The 22,550-nt window shown below is 42.0% G+C and overlaps 1 protein-coding gene and 1 long non-coding RNA gene across 2 annotated transcripts; both read right to left on the bottom strand.

Moving 5' to 3' along the window:
- Positions 1-451: 451 nt before the first annotated feature.
- On the bottom strand, positions 452-4,709 carry LOC103430514 (inositol phosphorylceramide glucuronosyltransferase 1-like). Its single transcript, XM_008368661.4, has 10 exons — positions 4,177-4,709; positions 3,754-3,874; positions 3,438-3,623; positions 2,771-2,934; positions 2,032-2,139; positions 1,772-1,909; positions 1,547-1,684; positions 1,141-1,408; positions 898-1,021; positions 452-788 (listed from the first exon to the last, which is right to left on the bottom strand). The coding sequence occupies exons 1-10, from the start codon at positions 4,435-4,437 to the stop codon at positions 647-649; spliced, it is 1,650 nt and encodes a 549-aa protein (XP_008366883.1). The 5' UTR covers positions 4,438-4,709; the 3' UTR covers positions 452-646.
- A 13,816-nt stretch (positions 4,710-18,525) lies between these two features.
- Positions 18,526-19,977, bottom strand: LOC139190152 (uncharacterized). The gene is made up of 5 exons (XR_011574192.1): positions 19,649-19,977; positions 19,468-19,565; positions 19,287-19,384; positions 19,106-19,203; positions 18,526-18,930 (listed from the first exon to the last, which is right to left on the bottom strand). It is a non-coding gene; the product is annotated as an uncharacterized lncRNA (long non-coding RNA).
- Positions 19,978-22,550: the final 2,573 nt, after the last annotated feature.

Raw genomic sequence — 22,550 nt, 5'->3', positions numbered from 1 at the left:
CATCGAAATTTGAAATCATATCGTGGTTGGATTCAAGGTTAGGTATTCTTTGTAGAACCGTATTTGTCCATTTTTTTTTCCACTACATATGAATGCCTTAATGGATTTAAATTTGTCTAATATTTTGTAAGAATGATCTATGAATTATAAAAAATAGACGGTTCAGATCGTTAAAATACATTAAGAAGTGTGTCTAACAAAAACATGTCAAAAATTGTGTAAGGAAGTTGACACCGCGGATCCGTCCCTAATTTAAATCCATAACATACCAACCCATCCGCTCGTGTTATAAAATAGAGCTCTTGAACAAAGTGGGAGTATTTTGAAGGATTTTTAAATAGTAGCTAGGTGAATGCAACTAAGAAAACTTCAACTTCTAAATGTGTGAGATATTTCAAATGGTTGTATCTTGTATGGCACCGGCACTTTCAACTGATATCAAAGAATACCATTGTACAGAACAATGTCGGAACTATGATTTATAGCTTTTGAAAGAATATTGTACCAAAATTTTAGATGAAAAGCAAAAAAATTCTAAAATCAACGAACTTACTGCAATACTTTACAAGCTAATCGTGGGGATTCCATGTGAAACAGGTTACAACAGAAGGAATCAAACACAGGTTCAACTCGGTTTGCTCGCGGGTCAACACAACAAACAGAAGCTCCTACTTCTCGTACCATCTCGGTCTTCGAAGCCTCTCAAAAATGACCTGGTTGCAAGGTGCTCTGAAGCGTATGTCATGAAAGATGCCAAAACTAGACCTCCAACGACCATCAAACCCAGCCTGTTAAATGTCGTGACGATGCATATTGTTATTAATCGTTCTCTTTAATCGCATTATTTTCAAAGATGAATACGTAACCCAGAAAACTATAACTGGTCAAGCAAATTACCGTAAAAATAGAGCTGTTATCCCGAAAAGACATGGCAAAGATGGCGCAGCGACAGCCAGAAAAGCCATTCCTAGCCCATAATACAATGTAGCATTATCACATAAAGATGCTTGCCGTTGATGACCTATAACACATCAAATAACCATTGATTGAGTTGAAAAACAAATACACAAGCAAACAAGGAACTAATTAGCTGAACTTGATCCGTGAATGTCGGCACTGGTTTAATTCAAGAAAGCTTACCTTTTCCAGAATCATAATCAACTGATTCGGGAGCAGAGGGCGAGGTTTCTGCTTGCACTGCTGTTGTCTTTCCCCACTGATAAATTAGATGCAGATAACCTCCAAATAATACAAAGAAGATAGTGAATGTCCACTCGTACATCAACAGTAAACCAGTCCACGGCATAACTTGTCGAGGCACAATTGCAAGAGAAAGGGCTAGGGCCACCAGGGCAGCCATGAAACAAACAACAATAGAGATTCCACCCAAGTAAACTGGCACCTTTGACTGCATCACATTAAGGATTGTTTCACGACAGAAGTCTCTAGAACAAAGAATTTCTAATGACAACAGAACATAGTAAAGTTTGGTGTCAAGTTATTCTGTATATGATCCAACATACAAAATTGAGACAAGGGATCTAACCTGATGATTGGGATTTATAGAGGAAGACGTGGAAACAACAGTATAATTAGGTGTCCCCATAGATCTAATTTTGTAGCAAAGGTGCTTGATTTGATCATACAATGAACTTCTACACAATGAGCTAAAGTAATCCTGTGTCTGCACCAAAATTGACACACCTTGATATCCAGAAAACAAAATAACTATTTCTCAACATTCGGCCAAATTAATCATGTAATTACTAACCTGAACACAAGACCGATAGTAACAAAATAGTAGAGCACAAAATGGTAGCAGGAAAAGAAACTTCACAAGAAGAGCATCATTTGGATTTCCGCCACCTCCAGTTTTTGGAAGGGTTTCCCTAAGCTGTACCCTAACATTCTGCAGTATAAATGAAAGTCATTGATTATAACTTCTTTGAATGCAAAAGTTACAGTATAATATTTAAAATGAAAAATCAGAGAAACACATAGATTATTAGAAAATTGAATTCAAAGCAGTACCTGCCAGACATCGACCGGTTTCAAAAGCCAAGATGTCCACCAATCCCAAGGCTTGAGGGGGCCTAGCGTATAGTGAATGACATGGAGTTCACTTTCATCTACCATCCACTGAGAGTATAAAGCATAAACAGATTAGACACCTTAATTGGCATAAAAAATATTTTAAAAAAGGTGAAAAATAGAAATCAAAGGTCCATTTCCATTTATAGCCACTTCATATGTGTCACACCTTATTGCTCAAAAGGACAAACTAAGAAAATTCTATTCTAGAATGTAGATATAACAAATTTTTACTGGTCGAATTTGGAGTACCCTCTTCAACTATATACATGGGTCAGAAAGTAGAACCACAGAACCAGTGATATTCTTGGCAGTTTTTTAATCCAATTAGCTTCACATGTACCAATTAAAGGGTTGTTTTTAATTTATCATTAGACTCTCATATAAAGGTTCTACTTGGGTTCCGGCCCTGAGGTTTCACTATTGAAAACCAAATAACTTCTCCAATGCCAAAACTTATTCCTCAAGTGTATACAACAGAAATATTATCTCCTTCTATGGTACTTTAAATTTGGGAGTAAATGTGCAGGCATCGATATCATGCATGGCAATGAAGACATGTAAACTAGTTAAAAAGGTCGTACCCAGTGCACAAGACTCCCGCTTTACGCAGGGTCTGGGACATGTAAACTAGTTGATTAGAGTTTATATAACATGTCAAAAAGCTATTGATACATACCTTGTTTGCCAGCATATAAAGACCGACATCTGCATTATATAAAGTGGAAAGTCGCTCCATTTCAGGAACTGGTCTAGACTTTCGCACCTCCTGCGATAAATTGGGCTCAAAGAGATGGGCATTTGGAAAATCGGAATAATATGAATTCAGAAATCCCTGATCTCCTGTAATAAATAATAAGGGACATAAAAGTTTAGAGAGACGAACGACTATAATGGATTAGTGCTTTCTCCAAAGAAAACCCAATGAGTGAGAAACATATGATACACATTATAACAACCAACTTGACACTAAGCATGTACTTGAGTATTTAACCAGGGATATCAAGGAACTTGTGATATCAAGGAACTCCTTTTGACAGAGCGACAGATATGTATAAGAAATTATTTGAGCCATTGACATCAACAGTGCAATCCAATTTAATATGAAATCAGTTTTTACAGAACCATATCAATAAAGTTGAACTAAATTCCTTTTCCTAAACATAAACTTGACTTGAAAGCTCAAACTTTTTTCTCACATTGGGTTTGACTATGCATTTAAACTACACTCCAACAGTACAGACTACAGATCAATGTTCAATACAACATGCAGATGGAGAAAGAATTACGCTGAAAGAACTCACAGGTAGTGCAAAGTGATTAAATTAACATGAGGATTATGTTACCTCCAGTGTAAGAAGGCAAAGTGGTCACTTTTCTCATCATGTCGTTAAAAAGAGTTTCTGACGGTTCCACTACCATCACCCCAGAGTTCAGCCTCTCAGAATGCTTCAAGTTAGCACAGAATTTACTGCATTTGAAAAGATCCTCAATGCTCTTGACAACAATAGTATCCGCATCAAGATACACAACTGCACAATCAAACTCCCGGCGATAAGAAACACAAAAAATAGAGTGAAACTTCAAAATCTTAAAACTAAAAATATTGCATCTTTGATTTGTTATATCCTATGAGAACTACGAAATCATCGAAGTTTTCACCTTTCTTGTAGTTAGTCATGTTAAATATTTTGAGCTTTGTGTAGACACCCCAGAACCTCGTCGGCCGGACTTGATTAGGATTTGCCAATAAACTAATCTTCTCCACTATCCATCCATCAGCCTGCACAATTAATCACCAAAACTAATCAAGCTTACAATAAACCTGATTCCGGGCTGTTTCTCGCACCTCGAACTTCACTCAACCAAATAACCGATTCAGGAAAGAGCCGCTAACTTCAGATTTTTTCCAAAATCACTTTTCGATTCAATTAAATCCAACTTCACTAAAACCAAAAATCGATTTAGAAAAAAGCAGCTTTTTCTTTCTAAAATCACTTCTCCAATAGGAAAGTCTATCAACTCAACTAAAGCCTAAACTCAATTCAGCTTCCTTAACTAGAAACAGGAACAAGAATTAATCACCTGGAGAAGCTTCATGGCGTAATCGGAGACGCCGTCGGAGACCAGAGCCACCATATCCTTGGTCGATCCAGTGTCCCGTATCGACTTCCCGAGCACTCGAACGCCCAACAGGAACTCATCTCCGTACAGCAGCGTGACGTAAGCCTCCACCGAAGTCTGGCGGCGGGAAGACGACGACGACGAATCAAAGGCGGCGCTTTGTTGAATCGCGGCGGCGGCGAGCACAAGCGCTGTGAGCACAAACCACGCCTTGAGTCTCATTATAGTAAGGGAGCCTCTGAATTTTGGGTTGATTTTGCTTTCTCGAGAAAATTGGGGACTTTCCCGAGAAAATCAAAGTGTTTAGGATGGGGAAGGGTTTTTCCTTCGAATTTGGGTTTGATTTTCTGTGTTGTTGTTCGTCGCCTCTGACCTGCCGCAGAATAGTCCAACTAGTTTCAAACTAGAACAAATCATTTAAGTTAGAAGTTTTAAATTCCGACTTCCCATAATTTTTTATGTTCATATATAAAAGATTGATGAAGATTTAGAAAGCGCATACATCTTTTTTAGTTTTACAGTTTAATGGTTTTTTGTTTTTTTTATGTATAAGTGATAGGTCTTAGTTTCGATTTAAGAATGTTAAATGAATGATCGTGTGTTAAGAACAAAATGTGTTGGTTCTAGTAAATGAATAATTATCAGGCTCTGAAAAGATACGTTAGCTCTAGCATAATGAACTAATCAACTTTGGAGTAGAAACTGGTATCTTGTGTGACTATGTGTCTGTGTGAGATCACTCGTGAGGAAGCGTATTGGAGTACATAATCTCATATCAAAAATGGTACCAAAATAATATATTTACATGTGGGAGGTTCGTGGTTGAACTCCCTCCAAGCTAAAATTCCTAGCGTGTATACTAAGACCATCTCCAATCGAAGGCTAAGCCAAAGGGCTTGTGGGCCCAACCGAACCCAAACCTCCAAATCAGGCTAACAGGTTGGCCATTTCCAACCATCCAGCGCCAGAATGTCAAGCTTAACATTTTGACAGCCCTCCAGCTCAGCTCATTTGAATGCTAACTGTCACAGCCCGTCCCAAAGTTTTACACTCGTGATGGTGAATTAACGGAAATGTCCCTAATACGTGACTAAGGTATAATTTTCACGTTCGTTATATCTAAGCTCCTAAACTTTGGTAATTAGAGTGGAGACTTAGACTTAAATTTTATGATAGAATTTTGTAGTTGGGGATTGGGTAGGATCCCACACACCTCAAATCCTTCCCTCTTTCCCGTACCCTGTCTCTCTCTCTCTTCCCTCACGACTCTCTCACTCTCTCTGTCACTCTTCTTCTCCGTTCGAACAAACCAACCACAAAACAACCTTAAACTTCCACCAACGACGGAGTTAAGACCACCATCAAACTCTTGGAACCTCCACGATCACGATGGTATCCATTTCAGGTAAGTTTTGCTTCGGAAAACCCTAGTTTCAAAGTTCCCGTGAAATGGTACTGTTCATGATCTTCTAAATGAATACGTTTTAGGCTAAAACAAGATCACAGCGAGCTTAGTGAGGTCCCAAGGAAGCTCGGAGTGCTTCGTTGGAAGTTTTTGGACGTAAGAACACGGAGATCGACAAGTTCAAAGTTTGGCCGGAGCTTTCGAGGCATTTTCCGGCGAATCCCCGGTGCTTTAGGCGTCGAGATAGGTATCAATCTCTTCGTCTCGTCAAGTACTACAACTTTCCTTTTTGTTTCACTCAATTTCATTGAGTATTGAAGAAGTTATACTCATTTGAAAAATACCCAGTTTCCGGCGACCTCCGAGGCTTTCGAGGCAGTTTACGGCCAAACCACGGCGAACTAGGTATTGTGCAAGGTACCATTCTCTTTTTCTCTTCAAGGGCTACAACTTTCGTTTTTGAATCACTTGATTTCGTTGAGCAATGACAAAGTTATGGCAATTTGAAAAACGGCCACCGGAAAAACCAGTCCGGCGACCCAAGGAAGAAGAAGGTGCGCGTGGGGGCGCGTAGGTCCGTGCCTTCCTTGGCGCGTGGGGGCGCGTGCTACAGTAAAAAATTATTTTAAAAATATTTCGACGTCCGTGACGTCGAGTAGGTCACGGTGGTATATTCATATACCCAATTTGAGCAATATTTGAGGAGTTATTAGCTAAGAATTAGGTTATGCGTTAAATAACATTAATTCGGTTATTTCTCGTATAGGCGAGGCTTGTACGAACGTTGGGCATGACTAAGGGAGGCTCAGGGACCTTCGACACGTCGATGTATTCTGTGAGTGGGCAGTTTTGGTTTTTCCGTATATATATATACTTGACGTTTTCCCAGAAATTGAATTAGAATGAAATTATGTTTTAAACGAAAGGTATATAGAATTATGTGAAAATGTGAATTGAGATGCCATGCATAGAAGTATATGAAATATATATATATAAATGTGAATCGAATTGCCATGCATGAAATGATATGAAAAGTATGAATTGAGATATGATGCATATTGAGATATGATGCATATGAATGAATGGTGCGGCGGACGCACAGGTGAATATCAGGTGAGTATTTAAATACTGTTATGATGATGTTGATATATATTGAGCTCAAATCCTGCACCATGGTTTAGTGCTTATAGTATTCACCGCATCGCACGCTCGCCTTGGATCCAAGTAGATGCTGGTCGCACAGTCCACGCGGAGTGGGTGCGACGGGCCAGTCGAAGAGTGTTAGTGAGATTTCGACTGGTGGGTGACCTTAGATTATGTGCACAGATGATTAATGAGAAAGCACTAGAGCGTAACTTGTGTGCAGAAGGCCGGACAGGTCACAGAGGTGACTCCGGTAGAGTGAGAGTGATAGATTTTGAGCTCTAGGTTCAACCGGGCAAGGCTATTAGAGGGCCTCCGGTTGATTACTTTCTTGCACCTGATATGATTATTGTTGATGCATCCATACTTAACTGTTGAATTAGACATGGCATGGCATGATTGATAAAGAGATAATGTTGAGATAGTAAAAATGAAGTTTTGAGAATATATATGTATATTTATATTTTACATTTATGGGAAAGTATACAGGTTTTACGGAGAGGGGTTACAACGTTTTGAGAAATGTTTGGATTTGGAAAAGAATTGTTTTACTGACCCACTCAATTTTGGTTTTGCGCCCCTCCAGGTTCAGGAATCACAAAGGTGTGGTGACTACGAGAAATTCGACGGTGTTCTGACAGATTGGACAAAATTAGGACTCACCTTCGGGTGTATCAACTTATAAATTGTATCTTAAAGCTTCCGTACTGTGCAAATGGTTACGTCACTCTCACGTGACGGCCAGCATGCCCTCCTTCGGGACGGGGTGTGTCAGTTGGTATCAGAGCATGGTTGCAATCTTGGACATCTTGAGAATTTCCGAGTGAATTCTGTCAGAACTACACCGCCTCGTAGCAAGCCACGTAGTTAGAGGAATTTAGTCTCCCTAATATAGCGGTTTAGGGGAAACTATTATTATGGTGATTCAGTATATTATCAAAATGGACATTTTAAGACGGGTTATGAGTTGAATTTGAATCACCTTATGAAATGATGAACCTGAGGGAGCGAAGTAACGGTTTAACCATTTGGAAAAGATGTTTCAGATTATGCAAGTCAAAGGAAATTTCCTTCTGACAAGGGGTCGAGACGACTACCTGGTTTTGGTTATGAATTTGTATCCTGGTGGAAACAGGAGTATGATTTGTTGTCACCGGAGGAACAGTCGATTGAGAATTGTTTAAGGACTTGTTTAAGGAAAAGTTTATCCCTCCGGCATTTATCGATGGTAGTAAACAAGAGTTTACAAATATGAGACAAGGAAGATGATGATCGAGGGATATTATAGAAAGTTTTCAGACTTGCCTCGTTTCATCCAGATATTGTTGTTAATTTGGTGGAGGTGTTATGTTGTTTTAAGCTGGGTGGCAAAAGGGAAGTGGTATTTTGGGTGACCACTATCCATTGTACTTCTTACCAGGAATATACGAGATGCTGTTGAGTCTTGAGGACTTTGAGAACATGATCAACGAGAATAAAGAAGAATAAGAAATGAATGGGAATTAAAAGAAGACGATAAAGTTAATGATTCGTCTTATCAAGGATATAGAAAGATTCAGAGCTTCGAAAGAAGTGAAGCTAGAGTTAATTCTTCCAGCTGAGGTTTTAATGTAGCTGGTCAGAGTAAAAGTGATGGATATACTGGTAATCCCAGATATTTGAGACAAGGTGTCTCGAGTAAAGGAAATGTACCTTGTGCAGCAGGTAAAAAAAAAAAAAATTTAACACTTTGGGAAGTGTGAAATTAATGAATGTGTTTATGTGAACAGAGGGGACACAGAATTGTGAATCGTCCCTAGAATCAGTTGTACCCAACAGTTTTCTATGACATCGTAGTGTCGATTCAGCAAGTTTATGAACTTAGTAGTTTGGTCGGATTGACCGTGGGTACAGAGAGATTTGATGAGTTATATGTTCAGCCGTACAGACCACGAGAGGTGGATTTGACTGACACATGAGAAATTGGTGAGTTATAGGCTCGGCCGTACCGACCACGCGGAGTGGATCCGGCCGACGTATTATTGAGATAAGAGTTGAATCAGCCGTATTGGTCATTCTAGTTGACTTCGGCTGATATATTTTTTATTATGATTGATATTGCCTAGAAAGTAGTAAATAAATGCGGTTGAGACGAGTGTATGTATTTTGCATTGAGTGACAAAATAGTATTATTATATCTTTGAGAGTGGTTGCCTACTTATCGAGACAACGATGATTTATCAGTATTGCGGGCTGCAGACCGTAATATTAATAACTCATTCGTGGATTCGTTAAGCAAGTAACCCGGTAGATTATTTTATGTTAGTGTTGTACTTATTTAGAATGCTTAATAATAATAGAATATATATTGTATCAGTTAATTCTGTTCCATTAGATTGGTTGGTTATAATTGTGACTAGATGGATTGTTACGGGAAACCAGTCACTTTCCATCGATCTGGATGATCAGAGGTTACCTTAATGAGTGGGCATGCAAAGTGAAGTGAGTTCAGCCATTATTTATGCTATGAAAGCAAAGAGATTGTTTTGAAAGGCTGCCCAAAAATACTTAGTTCATGTGGTACTAAAGGATGTTGCTCGGAGAAGTGTGAAAAAAATGAAAAAGGGGTTAGACTTTTCTTGATGTCTTCCCTGAAAGTATACATGGATTGCCTTCAGGCAGAGATATGAGGTTCACTATTGATTTGTTGCCAGGTATAAATTTATGTTAAAGATTGGTTCATGATGAGTTAAGGGAATTGGAAATTCAGTTGAGAGAATTGGTTGATAAAAGTTTTATTCAACCAGTACAACACTCTTGAGGAGCACCAGTTTGTTGGTGAGAAAGAAAATGGATCTTGAGACTGTTCATTGATTATAGACAATGGAGTCGGGTAACGATTGAGAACCGTTATCCATGGTGATGTACTGATGTTTATTTAACCAGCTCAGAAGTAATTGCGAAGATTCAAAGATTGAATTGAGATCTGGTTACTACCAATTGAATATTATAAGTGACGTTGATCATAAGATGGTTTTCTGGACTTGTTATAGTCTTTATGAAGTTTGGTGATGCTATATGGATACTCATGCTGTTTTATGAATTATTGGATGAAGTATTCCAATAATGCCTTGATAAATAGATATCATTTTTCATTGACGATATTCTGGTATACTCTAAGCCAGAGCAGAGCAGGTAAATGTAATAAGTCGATGAAGCAAAGATTGAGAGAACGTTGGTTGTATGCTAAGTTTAGCAAAGGCTAAAGTTAAATGAATCAAGTGGCATTCTGAGAATGGTTATATCTGCTTAAGGTATTCAAGTGAATCCTTAAAAGATAGCAGAAATTGAGAATTTGGAACAACCACGAGTCGTAATTGAGATTTGGAATTTCTTAACTTACCAGGCTATCTTGGATGGTTGTGAAAGATTTTTCAGTCATTGCTTTGTCATTGACGAGACTGTTGAGAAAGGAGGTTATGTATGAGTGGGAAGGAAATTGTGAGCAAAGGATTCAACAACTGAAGTATTTCCTCACTCATGCACGTATTTTAGTAATCCCACAGAATAGTGGTAATCATAAATTTTTAGTGATGTTTCTTGAATGGTATTGGATGCATGTTGATGCAAATGTTAGGGTGATTGCATACGTTTCACGACAAATGGAATCTCATGAGATGAATTACCCTACTGGTGATTTGGAAGTCACGACTACCATCCTTGCTGTGAAGTTATGGAGACATTATATTTTAGTGAGAATGCAAGATTTTACAAATCAAAAGAGTCTCCAATATTTGTTTACTCGGAAGGATTTTGATATGAGGCAACAAAGGTGGATTGAATTACTTAGTGATTATGATTGTACGATCAGGGTGATCGTGAATTGTTCTAGCTGAAGCACTTGGTGAGAAGACTACAGTAAGATTAATATCTGGCACGTGTGCCAAGAGTATCATCTTGTGGATTGAAAACCAACGGAAGAAAAGTTAAGAATGGAAGTTCGAGAAGAAGTTATACTTGTTAAGTAACAAGTTAGTACATTTACTCCAGTGTTGAGTAACAACCTTTCCCAGACAGTGCAACATTACTTATTTGTTTTATGGAAAAGAGAATTGGTTTACGGAACTGCTGAGTTTCTTAAGTATGTTGGTTGTGCAGTTTCCGAAGTAACGCCATAAGGATCATGAAATGTGTCATGTGAGTCGGTTTTTGATGACTTGTGAATGGAATGTTTCTGGGTAGAGAAAGCTTCGATCACAAAAGAGTTTTAGTAGGCCCTGAGACTATGGATGAGTCTCCTCAAAGTATTCAGGTGATTAAGTTTGTTTGTACCATACTTGACCAATCCCGAAACTACCGAGCACCGGCCAACGCTATACTGTCAAGGACCCAGAAGAGTTCCCCTCCGACCAGGCGGCCAATCACTACTCGACACGTGTCAAGATTAGAAGCCAATCAGAGCGCAGCACGTGTCGACATCAAGAACCAATCACAACATGACACATGTCAATGTGACAAAGCTACAAGTTTTTCTATAAATAGGGGTCATTCCCCCAAAATATTGCCTAATGCCATTTTGTGTTAAATCATTCACAAGAACTCACTAAATTGAGAGCTTGATCCTTTGTACTTGTGTAAGCCCTTCACTACTAATAAGAACTCCTCTACTCCGTGGACGTAGCCAATCTGGGTGAACCACGTACATCCTGTGTTTGCTTCTCTGTCTCTATTCATTTACGTACTTATCCTCACTAGTGACCGAAGCAACCAAGCGAAGGTCACAAAACCTGACACTTTCTGTTGTACCAAAGTCTTCGCTGATTTTGTGCATCAACATTTGGCGCCGTCTGTGGGAAACGACACTTATTCCTACTCTCTTCAGCTGTGTCAAGCTGGTTTCTATCATTCGTACACTTTCTTTTGACCAGGCATCCCTCTCCAACATGGGAAGCGAAGGAAGCCACAGCACACAGAATGACACCCCCCTTGCACATAGTGCGAAACAACGAAAGAAGGAAGGAAAACGAGTTCTTCTTCAAGCTAAAGTCGATGAGTTGGAAGCTCAGAACAACAAGATAGCAATGAAGAATGAGGTCCTCCAGGAGCAATATGAGAAGCTCTTCGAGACACTCCACGAAGCTAGGCAAGCTCAGACACGCGAGCTTGTTGCCCCCGTGGAAGTCAACCATCAACTGGGTGCCCTCCAACATGGAGGGTCACATGCATTCGACATAGATATCCCTGATAGGGAACAGATTACCCCTCGACTTGATAATCAACATGAGGCTTCTCTTAACCCAGTTGCTTCGACCCGAACCATGAGAAGTGGAGGGAGACACCTCTTTGCTGAAGGGGCAGAAGGATCGAAAGCCGTCTTTCGCGATTGTCGGGATTTCCTGAAGCAACGTCGAGAGAATTCCATCCATATAAGCTCAAAGATCAATGACCCAAGGATTTCTGAGAGACTCGGTCCCCTGCCACGGCCCGAGCCGGCCACCAATTTGGGGAAGGGGCAACAAGTCCTAGAGAGACATGAGGGTACAGGGGACTCAGAGGTGTTCCGACAGACATACCCTGGAAGCCAGTACAACGAGTCCAGGGAAAAATCACATGCCCTTGATCAAACCTTCCTAATTCCAAGAGGAGATGGAGATTTACGAAAGAAAGCTCCAATGGCACATAACTCCGCTCAGGACCCCCTTGTCCTACAACTTATTGAGGAAGTAAACAAGTTGAAGGCTGAACGTCAGGCTGAAATACCTGACTGGAACCAACCCAGGCCTGGCCCTCTTACAAGGAGGATCCTCAACACCCCCCTTCAAGCAAAGACAAAGCAAAAGCTTGGCTTGCAACTTTATACTGGAAAAGAGGACCCGATTGAGCACCTTAACCTCTTTGAGTCCACCATGGCATACCGGATGCACACCGACGAAGAGCGATGTCTTCTCTTCCCCTCCACCCTCTCTGGCGGAGCTCTAAATTGGTATTGTCGTCTTACACCTGAGACGGTAGACTCATTTGAGGAATTGAGGAAACTATTTGTTTCCCAACACATTTTCCAAACCGATCGCTTGCACTCTGCAGATGACCTGTACACTATCCGCCAGAAGCCAGACGAGTCATTACGTATGTATGCTGGCCGCTTCAGCCATGAATACTCCCGGTGTGCCGAGGCAGACGACAAGACTGCCCTCAAAGCCTTCACGGCAGGCCTACGTGATTGTTTCTTTAAATACATGATCAATGCCAATACTTGGAAGACTTACTCTGAGGTGATGGCGCAGGCTTATAACCATGCCTCCGCCGAGGCAAAGACATATCAGGAGAAACCCCCTACAACCATCCTTTATCAACAAGTGGGAGGTGGAAGCCAGACTCACCTAAATGAGAAGACCTCGACTTTCCAAACAGCAGTGGCACCTCCCCATGCCTTGCATAATGCTTCGCCGAATCAACAGACATATCAATTTCAAGGCAAGAGGAAGGATTTCCATCCTCACCACTCTCATTTCAGTAAAAAGAGTAAGGGACACTATCCCGATAACCAAGGGTATCGCCACAATAACGCTCGCCCCCAGGCAGTCAATGCAGTGGGTCAAACCCGCGTCAAGATACCCCCTACCCCAAGGTATGAGACATACACGCCCTTGAATGCCACATGCGCGGCCATTTACCCCAGCATAGCTCACCTGATACCAAAGCCAAAGCCGAGGCACCCAGATTACACGCCCCCGAATAACGCGGGCATGTTTTGTTGCTACCATGAGCATAACGGCCATGATAGCGAGAAATGTATCATCCTCCGTGATCGTATTGAAGCTTTGGCACGAGAAGGAAAAATTGATCAATTCCTCCTTCACCCTCAAAGGGATAACCGTAACCAACGCCAGGTGAATGTCATATATTCCATAAGCGGCGGCACACCCATATCTGAATCTTCCAATAGGGCCATGAAAAACAGTGAACGAATTCTGAGGCCTGGTCACCAAGTGTTTCACGTGGAAGACATCAGGGGAGGGAAGTATCAAAAGCCTAACTGGGATCCGATATGTTTCTACCCTGAGGAAGAAAGAGGCATCATCTACCCTCATAACGACCCATTGATCGTGGAGGCTTACATAGCCAACTTTGATGTTCGACGAATCCTCGTAGACACAGGGGCTTCGGTCAATATCATGTTTGCCGAAGCTTTCAGGGCACTCAGTGTAGCTGAACACTTGCTCGATCGCTCGATTTCTCCTCTGATAAGCTTCTCCGGTGATATCGTGCAACCCTTAGGGAGCATACATTTACCCTTTACTATTGGTACAGGCCCTTACACGGCTACCATTACCACTAACTTCCTAGTGGTTGACTGCCCAACGGCATACAATGTCATCTTTGGGCGCACAGGCATCAATGATCTCAAGGCTATGGTATCCACGCATATGCTGTTGATGAAATTTCCAACCCCCCATGGCAACGGCTACATCAGAGGAGATCAGCTTAGTGCACGATCATGTTACAACACTTCAGTTAAGCAACAACACTTGCCCGGACCCAAGGAAACCCTGTCTGTACATGACCAAGTCACAAAGACCAGCTTAGATGAAGCGAACTTGGATCTTCCTGATAGCAACAATCAACCCGATGATCCTCGAGATGACTCTTTCACCCAGCAAGCCCAACCTGCTGAAGAGTTGGAGAAGGTACCTATCTCAAGAGATTATCCAGATCGCATGGTGAAGATTGGCACCACATTGTCACCACCCCTTCGGTTAGCATTGATATCTTTTTTGAAAGAGAACACTGAAGTCTTCGCCTGGTCATACGAGGACATGCCAGGCATCTCTCCCGATGTCATCTGTCATCGTTTGAGTATTGACCCCAAGATCAAGCCGGTGAGACAGAAGCGAAGATCTTATGACGCTGAACGATACGAGGCAATGAAAGCAGAAGTTGAAAAACTCAAAGGCATAGGCTTTGTCCGCGAAGTCAATTACCCGACATGGGTAGCAAATGTGGTCCTTGTTAAGAAAAATCCGACCAAAGAAAGTCTTTTGCTTCAAAAGGTCTTGTGGAGAATGTGTGTTGACTACACCGACCTAAACAAAGGGTGTCCGAAAGATAGCTTCCCTCTTCCTCTTATTGACAGACTTATAGACTCTACGGCCGGATGTGAACTCCTGAGCTTCATGGATGCTTACTCAGGATACAACCAAATCCTCATGAACCCTTCGGATCAAGAACACACAGCCTTCACTACCGACAGAGGACTATACTGCTACAAAGTCATGCCTTTCGGCCTAAAGAATGCAGGAGCGACTTATCAGAGACTAGTCAACTCAATGTTCGCCGAGCAGATTGGGAAGAGCATGGAAGTTTACGTTGATGATATGTTAGTCAAGAGCAAACATGCTGACCAACACATCACCAACCTATATGAAACTTTCACTATTTTGAAGAGGTATCGAATGAGGTTAAACCCCAACAAATGTGCCTTCGGCGTAGGCTCTGGCAAATTCTTAGGTTTCATGATTAGCCAACGAGGCATTGAAGCTAATCCCGAGAAGATCAAAGCAATCCTCGACATGAAGGAACCGGTAACTTCAAAGGACATCCAGAGCCTTACTGGCAAGGTGGCAGCCTTAACCAGGTTCATTTCTAAGGCCACAGACAAATGTGCTCCCTTTTTTAAAGCACTTAAGGGAAGTAGGAAGTACATTACATGGACTGATGAATGTGCCGAGGCATTCAAAAACCTCAAGGAGTACATGAGTAAAGCCCCTCTACTCTCCAAGCCCGAGGTAGGAGACATTCTCATTATCTACCTATCGGTATCAGCTTCAGCCGTAAGTTCCGTTCTCATTCGAAAGGATGGGAATATTGAGCGACCTGTCTACTACGCTAGCAAAGCCTTACAAGATGCGGAGACACGGTACTCTAACATTGAGAAATTGGCTCTGGCATTGGTCATGTCTGCTCGAAAACTCCGCCCTTACTTCCAAGCGCACTCCATCATCGTGCTTACCAATTATCCTCTTCGACAGATACTCCAAAGTCCTGACACTTCAGGGCGAATGATCAAATGGGCAATAGCGTTGGGTGAGTTTGACATCTCCTACCAACCAAAGCCAGCTGAGAAGGGCCAAGCAGTGGCAGACTTCATTGCCGACTTCACATATCCGGTTGACATTGCTTCTACACCTGAAGCAGTGGCTTCATTACCCCCGGAAGCTCAGAAGATAGAACCAACAACCCCAGCATGGAGTCTGTATGTTGATGGCTCATCCAACCAACAGGGCTGTGGAGCGGGACTAGTCTTGACTACGCCCGACAAAGTAGCAATGGAGTATGCTCTTCGTTTCAAATTCAAGGCATCAAACAATGAGGCCGAGTATGAAGCCCTTCTAGCAGGATTACGTTTGGCCAAACACCTCGGGGTTAAACAAATTGATATTTTCAGTGACTCCCAATTAGTGGTCAACCAGGTTACCAACAACTTTGATGCTAAGGACAGCTCCATGGCAGCATATCTTGCGCAAACACAACTTTTGCTCAAGCACTTCCACTACCAGATCACCCAAGTTCCTCGAGCGGCAAACAGTCATGCAGACGCCCTGGCTCGCCTTGCCTCAGCTGTGGAAGACAAGATTGGAAGAAAAATTCATGTCGAACTGTTGGCAACACCAAGCACCATGGCCGCAGAAGTATGCAACTTACAACAGGGGGATAGTTGGATCACCCCGATCTATAATTTCCTTGCTCATGGCACCCTCCCAAATGATAAAGTCCAGGCTAAGCAAATTCGATACAAGTCTACCCGCTACCTGATCATCAATGATCAACTCTATAAGCGAGGTTTTAGCCTGCCATACTTAAGGTGTCTTACGCCTGCCGAGGCGGAAATCGTCCTTCGGGAAATACATGAGGGAGTCTGTGGAGATCATGCTGGATCTCGGTCCCTAGCACACAAGACTCTTCGCCAAGGATATTACTGGCCAACACTCCACCAGGATGCCATCAAAGTATCCCGCTCATGTGACAAATGTCAACGATATGCAACTATTCCTCATTCCCCTCCAGAGCCTCTTACTCCTATGATCAGCCCTTGGCCCTTCGCCCAGTGGGGACTTGATTTGATCGGCCCAATGCCGGCAGGGAAGGGCAAAGTCTGTTACGCAGTCGTTGCAGTGGACTACTTCACAAAGTGGGCCGAAGTAGAACCCTTGGCAACCATTACTGAGGCAAAGATAGAAGACTTCGTGTGGAAGAACATCCTTTGTAGATTCGGCATTCCCAATGCGATAGTCACTGACAATGGGCGACAGTTTGACAACAAGAAGTTCAGGTTGTTCTGCTCTAAGTTCAACATCAACTTATGCTTTGCCTCTCCAGCTCATCCCCAGTCTAATGGACAAGTTGAGGCCATCAACAAAATAATCAAGCGCACTTTGAAAACCAGCTTGGACAAAGCTAAAGGCTGTTGGCCAGAATTTGTACCCCAAGTTCTTTGGTCATATCGCACTTCATATCGGACTTCAACAGGAGAAACTCCATTCTCACTTGCCTTTGGCACAGAGGCGGTTGTCCCTGTTGAGCTCGAGCAAGCAACATTCCGAGTCCAGAACTACATTCAAAGTGAAAATGACAAACAACTCACCCTCAACTTGGATTTAGTCGAGGAACACAGAAACCAAGCTCACTTGAGGAATGTCGCCTACAAGCAGCGCATCTCCAACTATTATGACTCTAGGGTCAAGCTTCGTTCTTTCAAAATAGGAGACTGGGTCTTAAAGAAAAGATTACTCTGCGACAGAGTCCCGAGTGAAGGCACACTTAGTCCAAACTGGGATGGACCGTATGAAGTCATTGGCATCAGTCGCCCTGGCTCTTACACACTTAGAAGCTCCGATGGCAAGACCCTTGGCCATCCATGGAACGCTGATCACTTGAAGTACTACTACAAATAGACTCACGATGTACAAGTGTTGAGCTATAGCCGTTCGGCATCCTATGTAATGAAGGCCATTTGGCAATGAATTCAATAAAGAGTCACTACAAAACAAGCAAATGAAGACCGTGTCAAGCGCCAAAAAAAAAAAAAAAAAAAAAAAAAAAAAAAAAAAAAAAAAAAAAAAAAAAAAAAACAACTTCATCCAAAAAGCTTCACCCGAAAAGCTTCACCTCCAAAGCTTCACCCACAAAGCTTCACCTAAAAAGCTTCACCCAAAAAGCTTCACCATCAAAGCTTCACCTAAAAAGCTTCACCCGAAAAGCTTCACCTAAAAAGCTTCACCCACAAAGCTTCACCTAAAAAGCTTCACCCAACAAGCTTCACCCGAAAAGCTTCACCTCCAAAGCTTCACCCACAAAGCTTCACCTAAAAAGCTTCACCCAAAAAGCTTCACCATCAAAGCTTCACCTAAAAAGCTTCACCTAAAAAGCTTCACCCAAAAAGCTTCACCATCAAAGCTTCACCTAAAAAAGCTTCACCCAAACAGCTTCACCCGAAAAGCTTCACCTAAAAAGCTTCACCCAAAAAGCTTCACCCGAAAAGCTTCACCTAAAAAGCTTCACCCACAAAGCTTCACCTAAAAAGCTTCACCCAACAAGCTTCACCCGAAAAGCTTCACCTCCAAAGCTTCACCCACAAAGCTTCAACACCAAAGCTTCACCTACAAAGCTTCAACACAAAACCTTGCTCCAAATAAACAAATTTTGTTCACAAAACCCAAGATGCCCTTGAACTTGTACAAAAACACTTGGGTAAACATAAACATTTTTTGTTTTACACCCACAAGGGCCCAAAATTTTCCTTCTTATTTATTCACTTATATATGTTCCCAAACATATTATAATAGATCCAACAACAAGCCAAAGTCCCAAATTTCATAATGGACAAAAGTACAAGCAATTCATCAATAATGAAGGTGCTACAAAAATTGGAATCTGCTCCAAAATAGAAATCCAACCCAAGAGACTTTTTCTCTCTCTCCCTCTTCCGCCTCCTTTCATCTATCAAATTTCTGCAACCTCTGCTCTTCTCCAATGGAGCTGAATTTTGGACACCCTATAGTTCTTGAGCATATGAACAACTTTCAAGAAGGAACCATTTCTGTTTGAGCGACGGAAATTAAAGTGTTGAAGCTCCAAACATGATAGTCGGCTTCTTGCAGATTTCGAAGCTGTTGTGATGTTTCGAAGATCTGGAAATATTTAACCGTTAGTTCATCCTGAATTTTTGATATGTTATGAAAGAGTCGATGAGGAACAACTTCAATGAAGAAAGCATACCGATCTGAACAAGAGAAAATGGAGTTTCGAAGCTCACAACAAATCTGACGGGTTGACAGACAAATAATAACCAGTCATTCATCATACCTGAATTTCTTGAGTTATACAGCTCCGAGGGATCTCAAATTTGGATATGTTGTAGTTCACAAGCTGAGGAACAACTTCAATGAAGAAAGCATACCGATCTGAACAAGAGAAAATGGAGTTTCGAAGCCCACAACAAATCTGACGGGTTGACAGAAAAATAATAACCAGTCATTCATCATACCTGAGTTTCTTGAGTTATACAGCTCCGAGGGATCTCAAATTTGGATATGTTGTAGTTCACAAGCTGAGGAACAACTTCAATGAAGAAAGCATACCGATCTGAACAAGAGAAAATGGAGTTTCGAAGCTCATAACAAATCTGACGGGTTGACAGAAAAATAATAACCAGTCATTCATCATACCTGAGTTTCTTGAGTTATACAGCTCCGAGGGATCTCAAATTTGGATATGTTGTAGTTCACAAGCTGAGGAACAACTTCAATGAAGAAAGCATGCTGATCTGAGCAAGAGAAAATAGAGTTTCAAAGCTCACAACTAATCTGACGGGTTGACAGACAAATGATAAACAGTCACTCATCATACCTGGATTTCTGGAGTTGTACTGCTCCGATGGCTCTCCAATTTGGATATGTTGTAGTTAAGGAATTAACGAACAACTTTCATGAAGACAACTTTGTGATTCGACCTACAGATGATGGTGTTATGTTGAAAAACAATTCCGGTTGTTAGGGGAAATGAAAAACAATTCCACCAAAGAAACATCATTATGATGTTTCATCATTATGGTGTTTTCATCATTATGATGCTTTCATCATTGTGATGCTTCCATCATTGTGATGCTTCCATTATGATGTTAATGCACCAACGGTTACACCTTCTGCAATTCCACTTATTCGGGCCTAGCAACCTTCATAAACAAAATCTATGAAGAAAAAGTCCGGGGCTACCACTTAGAAAACAAAAGAATGAAGTTTTGGTACTTACGACATGGACTATTAGCAAGACACCTCATTCGTCAACTCCCTCGACTAGAGACTTGGGGGACTCCCACCATATGCTACTACGCCTTGGTACTCAAAAGTTCGTGACTACTCAGTGACTTGGATTTTTCAAGTCTCCAACCGAGAAGTTTTCCTCACTCGGGAAATTAAGGGAACACTACCTCAAACTACATGCTTCACTCACAAAGCTTCAACAATACAGGTTTCAACAAAAGCAAAAATTCAAAGAGCTTTATGAAGAAGATTTTGGTGTATTTAACACAATATGTTGAAATGAAGCAAAGCTTATTTATTAATATTTTCGATAAGCCACAAATATGTACATATACATGAGTCAAAATAAACAAACAAAAGGGAGCCTTCACAAAGGTTGCTTAGGGGAAGTCTCAGCAGTCGGTAGAGCCCCAGAAAGAGAAAGCACCGGAGGGTGGTTATCCGGAGCCTCAGTACTTGACAAAACCCCAGAAGGAGGAGGCATTGGAGGTTCATCATTTGAAGCTTCATTACCAGGTACAGCCCCAGAGGACGAAGGCAATAAATGCCTTTGGAACAAACCCACAAACCGCTGATGATCAAGTAAAACCTTACCATCAGATTCCTTCATCTGGTCAAGCTTCCTCTTCATGTTTGTAGCATAGTCATGGGCGAGCCGGTGCAACTGCTTATTCTCATGCTTGAGCCCTCTAATCTCCTGTTTGAGACTCATCACTTCAGCAGCCAATGATTCAACTTGGCGGGTTCTAGCAAATAGGCGTTGGGCCATATTAGACACAGAACCTGCACACTGAACACTAAGAGCCAGAGAGTCCTTAACAGCCAACTCATCAGACCGTTTGGAAAGTAGTCTATTATCTTTGGGAGTGAGAAGGTTCCTGGCCACCACTGCAGCGGTCATATCATTCTTCATCACAGAATCCCCAACGGTAAGAGAACCAGTAGGGGATATGAAGGATGGGCGCCATATGTTGTCTGGAGAAGGCGTGGCTGTCTCTTCTCCAAGGTTCAAGTCAAAACGACGGTCGGAGGGTCCAGACATTTTCAAATGTGTTGAAGAAGGAAGAGGTCAGACAAATCAAGATCTTAGAAGTGCAAGAAATGAGCTTCTACTGGTAGAGATTCAAGTGTGCTGTGGAACTTAATGCCAGCCTCTATAAAAATCTGCACTCGACGGAGCTTCAGAAATCGAAGAGGCGTTTGCTTTCTCAAAAGCTGGGCTGCTCAGAGACCACGAGGGCCGATCTCAGAAATCGAAGAGGCGTTTGCTTTCTCAAAAGCTGGGCTGCTCAGAGACCACGAGGGCCGATCTCAGAAATCGAAGAGGCGTTTGCTTTCTCAAAAGCTGGGCTGCTCAGAGACCACGAGGGCCGATCTCAGAAATCGAAGAAGCACCTGCTTTTTCAGCCTCGTCAGCACCTGTCACATGCACACTCAGCTTTGCGGAAATTACGGACAATCTGTCGAAGATTTCTGGTGAAGTAGAAAGCACGTGAATCTTACTGTTCAATCACCGCTCTCCATATGCACCATCAACTCCTCGGGTACCACATATAACTTTGTCAAAGATCTCTGACAAAGTTTAGGCACGAGAATTTCGAAGTTCCAGCTACCCTACTATTACCCATAAGGGTAAAGGAACAGCACCACTGCTTGACAACTGGAAAGTCCCTATGTGTGTCGACCTCCGGGTTTTGCGGCAAGACAGGTTGGCAAGAACGTCCAACCTTTACTCACATTCGAGAAAAGACTCCCAACATAATTACTTTCTAAAAAACCGGAGTAGCACCGCTTTCCGAATCTCGAGAGTCAGATCCTCGACGGGATTGCTTGTTCGAAAACCGAAGAGGCACAACTCTCAGAACTTCGAGAGCCAGATTTCCTTAGATAAAGCTTGTCTGTAATCTTCACACGTAACATCAGCTTTCCAGATACCACATACCACTTTTTCAAAGTGCTCTGACAAAATTAAAACACGTGAAGCTGGCAGCTCCCACTACATTGCTGTGACCAAGAAGGGTAAAGGAATAGCATTACTACTTGTTATTGGGAAATCCCTATATACATTGACCTCCCTCCTCAACGGACAGGCAAACCTGCAAAAATGCTCAACCCTTTCTCGCATTCGAAAAGGCACCCTCAACATAACCTCTCGAAATACTCAGCTTTATTTCCCCCCGATAATACCTCAGCAAATAAGCCACACCAAGAACAAGAGTATCTCATATCATCAGGGTCGAAAGCAAGAGTATCCCATATCATGCTTTCTCCCTATCTTTGTCTTTGTCCTTGTCCACACCTGCAGGACAAGGAGAAAGAGAGCAGTCAGTCGGAACCTGAAATCAAACCTCCAATTTGGAACTGACTGCCTGGAGCCTTTGCCTGGTTGCTTACTTAGCATTGCTCTCGAGTACTCATCCTCAACTGCTGTCAAGGTCACGAATTCCACCGGCAAATACCTCATGACAGTTGATCAGATATTGGCTCTT

The sequence above is a fragment of the Malus domestica genome, chromosome 12, assembly GCF_042453785.1.
Source record: "Malus domestica chromosome 12, GDT2T_hap1".
NCBI lineage: Eukaryota > Viridiplantae > Streptophyta > Magnoliopsida > Rosales > Rosaceae > Malus > Malus domestica.
This window is presented reverse-complemented; position numbering and strand designations above follow the sequence as displayed.